General features: G+C 37.8%; 1 protein-coding gene across 3 annotated transcripts in view; it reads right to left on the minus strand.

Moving 5' to 3' along the window:
* Positions 1–420: 420 nt before the first annotated feature.
* PCSK1 (proprotein convertase subtilisin/kexin type 1) overlaps positions 421–5,591 on the minus strand; it is a 38,750-nt gene continuing 33,579 nt past the window's right edge. For all 3 annotated transcript variants that reach the window (XM_012638847.1, XM_012638848.1, XM_012638846.1), the window contains 3 exons: positions 4,914–5,047; positions 3,174–3,335; positions 421–1,638 (listed from right to left, as the gene is read on the minus strand). In XM_012638847.1, coding sequence (XP_012494301.1) covers positions 1,261–1,638; positions 3,174–3,335; positions 4,914–5,047 — 674 coding nt within the window. In that variant the 3' untranslated portion in view covers positions 421–1,260. The remainder of the gene's footprint in view (positions 1,639–3,173; positions 3,336–4,913; positions 5,048–5,591) is intronic.

Here is a 5,591-nt window from a genome sequence, read left to right on the forward strand (position 1 = left end):
ACCCGGAGCTCGAGTCTACTCAGGCAGCTGTTACTCAGCTCCTGCCAACTGTTGCCATGAGGGAAGATGGGTCTGAGAATCAGGTTTTATGTGAAATCTCATATTTTCAATAATCACTCACATTTTTAAAACATTCTGTGTACCAAACCAAATCTACCTAAGAGACAAAATAAGGTCTGTGGGCTGTCAGTTCCATCTTTTGATTTGAAGCTTGGAAGCAATTTGATGAGAATTTGGATACTATCAGCTCTAGGTTTGGAGGAGATTTTTAATGTCAAAGAATGAACATTCAGTTTTCAAAGATCCAGAACAACTTGTTCTAATGAACACAATTTGAGAAAACAAAAACAAAACCTGTCACTGGTTTTCCCTATTAGGAATATTTTCCTGTTATTACATCAGTTTTCCATGTGATGATAAGTGGTTTCCTGTTATTATTGTTAAAAAAGTTTATAACTAGGAATTTTCCAGGTCTAAGTTTTTTTCTGAGAAAGTGGTATAACTTCGTTCTTTCAATATTTAGTTTGTGGACAAGAAAGGAGACAGGTAAGGAAAACCTTCAGAAGAAGGAGGACTAACTACAGGAAGAGACCAGGGCCACGGATGCCCCTGCATAGTACACCAATTAGAGAAGAACGTTCAAACCAGAAAATGCAGATTTCACTATCTGTTTCTACATCTAAATAATCCAGCTTTCCCCCAAATGATGAGACTGTGACTCTGGGAATGAGTAGTACTTTGGAGTAGAAAGGCTTAAAGAATAGGTCTAATTGTGCACTCTTTCATTAGAGACTTTCCAAATGCTTTTTTGGTATTGAAATTTGAAGAACCATGTGGCAAAGACAGGGAACAAGCTACAGAAAGATTTTTTTCTCTCTCATTCTTTGTAGATTACTTTATCAAATTCATTGATTGCCCAGGTTTTGCCGTTGCATTTGAGAAATGAAATGGGCTCAAGGAGGTGTTCTAATGTAGTGTGAGGGCTGTGTGTCAATTGTGATTCCACAAAGAACAAAACACTTCACTTTTGTCGGTAGGAAAGATGTGTTTTAAAAGATGTGCTATGATCAATTCTGGAAGTTAGATTTCCTAATTGAGCTCATCCCCTTCAAATGTACAGTTTGGGGAGAAAAAGAAAAAGTACCATAAAGGATATTATAAGCCTAGGAATCAATGACAAAACAACCGCTTCGGACACAGGCAAAATCTAAGGGTAAGGAAGAAGCATGAATATTTCCAACTTGGGACCACACACTTATTTTAATTTTCCTCATTCAGAATGTCCACCAGAGCTTGAAGCAGCCGGTCATCTCTGTGCTTGTAAGGTTTTGTGTTATAGAAAACATCAACATAGTCATTATACAGACTGTCCTCAGAGTCTTTAAGCTGGGAAGGATTGTTCAGCTTTTCCAGGGCTTTGTAGAAGTTTTCATAAGGGATGTTGAGCTTTGCACTTGGGGACTTCTTTGGCAATTGCTTTGGCGGCAAGTTTTTGCTGAAAGCACTCTGCAGGAGTCTCAGCATGGCCTCGGAGGGGGCTCCCTCCGCCAGCTCATCTCTTCTGTCTTCCACATTGCCGCTACTGGGGCTTTGGGACATCAGGGGCTTCTCGTTGGGGTCCTCTTGTTTGGGTTGCTCCTAAAACACAAAATGCCACCCACGAAGGAAAGAAGACTCATTACTTATGGCCAGGTGAGCTCGCTGCAGTCCTAGCACATGCCCACTGCCTGCCCTTTAAGAGGCAAAGTGGGGAGCCAAGAGAACATGAAGCTGGGTCACATGGACTTGGGCCTCAACCCTCACTTGTCTACTCACTGAAGTACTTTTGGCAACCATTTTAATCTCCCTTGGCTTCTCCTGCAAAGTAGTAATAAGAACACCTCCATTTCTGGTGGTTTTGAAGACTGAATGAGATGGTATAGATAAGTGCTCAGTATGTGTTAGTTTCCTTCACTTGTCAGTGTGCTATAGTGGAATCCATCTGGGAAGAAGAGGATATTAAATATTTAACAACTCTTACAGAAGACTCCCACCAGGTGCTGTAGTGTGGGAGCAAACTCCTGGAGGTGCTTACTCTGCCGGAACTACCCTTTTAGGCACTGGGCTGCCAGGGGAGAGATTGAGGTGGTGGGCTGGGGAGGAGGAAACTGCAGAGCTCAGGAAGCCACTCTTGGGCAACCACTGTGGAAGTATTTCCATGTTCTAACAACAGAAGGGTCCTGGTAGTACCCCTTAAGGAATACCAGAGGGAGAAACACTCATCAGGTTAACCCGCTTCCCAGACTACGAAGAAGAGGCCCTGGGACTCAGGCCCTGGAGGGAAGCCACTTTGCAGACTATGAATGGGGCCAAAATCTGAGCTGAAGCCTTCACACGGTTAGTTTATAAATTTCTTGAATAAATACCTATATTTTCCAAAATACCCAGCACAGAGCCAGACCTATTTAGAGAAGGCCATTCTGGAAATTCTGAACACCTGCCTACGACATCAGAGGCACTGTGCTAGAGGATGAAGAATACAGGGATAAAGAAAGTGGGGTTTCTGCCCCCCACTCATCTGATAGGCAGAAGCCAGCAGCTCCAGTAGGCTGAGACCCAGGAATGTGAGTGACTTACTTTAGCTATTGTCTCTCATGTTCTGAGAGAAATTGTGATTCTATAGCTCTCCTTAGTGTTACCAAGAAACGTCAGTTAAAGAATTAGGAAAGAGAAGCCCACATGATTTTGCCACCTGAGCCTTATTTTCCTTTCTGCAAAATGGACATACTAATGTCTATCTTTCCTAGGTTATAGGGATTATAGATTAAACGAGATAATGTGGAAAATGCTTAAAAACTAAGTGTAATGCAAGTGTTAGACATATGTGATCATGCATAAAAACAGCTTTCTTTTCAATTTGGTATCTGTCATAAATGGATAAAATCTGTGTTAGGGGATTTAATAATTTGAATTCATTCAATTTTAATTTCTAAATTCTGGATAAAAGAACAAATGAAAAAAATAAGGTTTCATCCTATGGAAAATAAACAGTTTACCACTACCACTCCTTTTCCTCCCCTTCTAGACAGGGAGGAAAACACTTACTCCCTGTCTAGAAGTTAGGTGCAGGTTCATTCACTACATTGTCTACTGCAGTTCAAAAGAGAACATGCCAACAACAGAGCCACACGGACCTCCCCCAGATCCACCATCTTCTCCACCCCTCTCCTGTCATTCTGGACCGTGTTGTAGGACGTGTACACACGAGGCTGTTTCATGTGCTCTGGCTGAGAAGATGTCCCGTGCAAAATCAGCTTCCAGTTCACAATCCTTCCTTCGTTTTGCATTCTTCCAGACTAATGAATAAGCATACATATATTTTAGTGTGTGTTTTCAATAACACAAAACAAATTCATTCCAAATATCTAAAAAGGATTTCATAGTGAAAATCTAATTTTAAGATTCTATGCATTTCATGTGTAGAGATCTGGGTCAAAAGAAATCATTGAATTCATTCTTGCTATAAAAATTGACAGTTTGTAGGTTCAACAATTTAGAAGCTAATTGTTTCATAATCAAGCATTTAATTAAAAAATCAAAACCCTCTAAATAAATCTTCTTTCCCATACTGGATGTGTTATTGAAAAGCCAACTGTACCTTGCATAAATAAAATTATATTTCCCAATTATCAACTTACAATAACATTTCATTGGGAAAAAAGTCAGTCTCTATGCAGTATTGTGAATAAACTCCAGCATTAATTAGCCCTTGCAAATTATGTACTTATGGAAAGAAGAATAATTTTCAGAGGCTCAATAATTATGTTATAAATAATATGCTAAAATCTAAAGTATTTTTTAAAAATCTAAAAGTGTAGGGTCAGATTTAGCAAACTTGATAAAAAATAATCCCATGTTGGTAAATAGGTTTCCTTAGTTTCCTCGTGGTGAAAGTGAGTTAAAGCATAGAGGCCATGTTCAAGAACAGGACAACCCACTAAGAACATTTTCTTGCCCTATCTATGAGAGCACGATTTTTTACAACTTCCATTTCTAAATCACAACTTCAGCAGTCTTTAGGAGAAAGCTATCCTTAGATAAAAAAAAAAAAAAATGACTATAGAATTTGTATTAATTTAATTGACATCTTTAAGAATTTAAAGTAATTTCTTTTTAAAAAGTTATCTAGACATTGAAATCTACAGTGCTGGTACTTATCATACTTTGTCTCAGAAGAGCTCAAAGCCAAAGTGCTATTCTTTTATATTCTCACCTATAAAGAATGCTGGAGAAATGATGCAAAACTAAATAATTCATTTATTTTGGCTTTTTGCTCACACATTTTTGCTCTGTCCTTTCAGTTTTGTAACTGTGTGTTAAAATTACAGAGGGATGTCAAAGTGTGTTAGTAAACAGAAAAGGGACATGAGAAATGCTTTTTGGTTTGTCTCATGATTAAAACTGGTACCAAAAAAAAAGAGTCATATAAAGATATTTTGCCTAACATTAAGCTACTTCCAAATAGCCACTGCAGAATGATTGTAAGAATGCCTTCGTGAAACTCCAGCAGATTGTTAAACCAAAGCTGGTCTGAGCATTTGACTATCTTTGTTAATACAGTTATTTTGGCGCTGAATAGGTAACGCAGCTGGCTGCATTCGGACATGGGGAAAACTGATTTATCCCATAGCCTGTCACACTGTTAATCGGTGTATCTTTTTTTCCATTCTGTAGTATGGTTAGTGCCAACCCTTTTTTGATTATGATCTGTATAACAAAGCTGGCAGGGTTTGAAACACTACATGTCTCTCTTACTTCTACTAAGGAGTTGTATAGTTCTTTAGCGCCCTAATTAATGACAAAATCAACCTTAAAAGTGCTTCAAAGTGTTTAAAAGTAAGCTTGTGCTTCTTCATCCTCTCATTTATACTCACCATGTCTGTAATTTGCAAAGTCCAGGTACCTATAGGGTTCTCTCCCCATGTGTGAACAGACATGAAGTCCCAATTCTTAAAGCCATTAGGAGATGTATCCCGTTCTCTTTCAGCCAACAGTACGGTGCTAGTTCCTATTTTGATGCAACAAACACAAGATAATGAGTGTCCTTACAACTCTGATAGTAAGATACGCTGTAACATTTGATAATTGAAGATGAAAGCTGGGAGAAATCAGTCCTCCTAATTTTCCCTTTTAGTGTAAGACCAGGAAAGAGACATTCACAAGAAAAAAAATGATGCTTTTATCTACAGTACTTAGCATATTGCCTGGCATATACTAATAAATAATATTATTTTCCTCAACAAATATTGTGGAAAAAATAATGAATGAATATGTTGACTAAAGGTTATTGGAATGAGAACTACATTTACAAGTTGGATTAGAGAAGAAAGTCAAAGATATAAAATACATTTTAGTGGAACTATCATTTTAAAGTGTAAGAAGAAATCTTGAAAATGTAATAGGTGCCTGAATCTATAATCATTTTATTTGTTTAATTAATACATTATCTAGTTATTGATAATGAATGAATATGTTGACTAAAGGTTATTGGAATGAGAACTACATTTACAAGTTGGATTAAAGAAGAAAGTCAAAGATATAAAATACGTTTT

This window comes from Propithecus coquereli, unplaced genomic scaffold (genome assembly GCF_000956105.1).
Source record: "Propithecus coquereli isolate 6110/MARCELLA unplaced genomic scaffold, Pcoq_1.0 Scaffold135, whole genome shotgun sequence".
Lineage (NCBI taxonomy): Eukaryota > Metazoa > Chordata > Mammalia > Primates > Indriidae > Propithecus > Propithecus coquereli.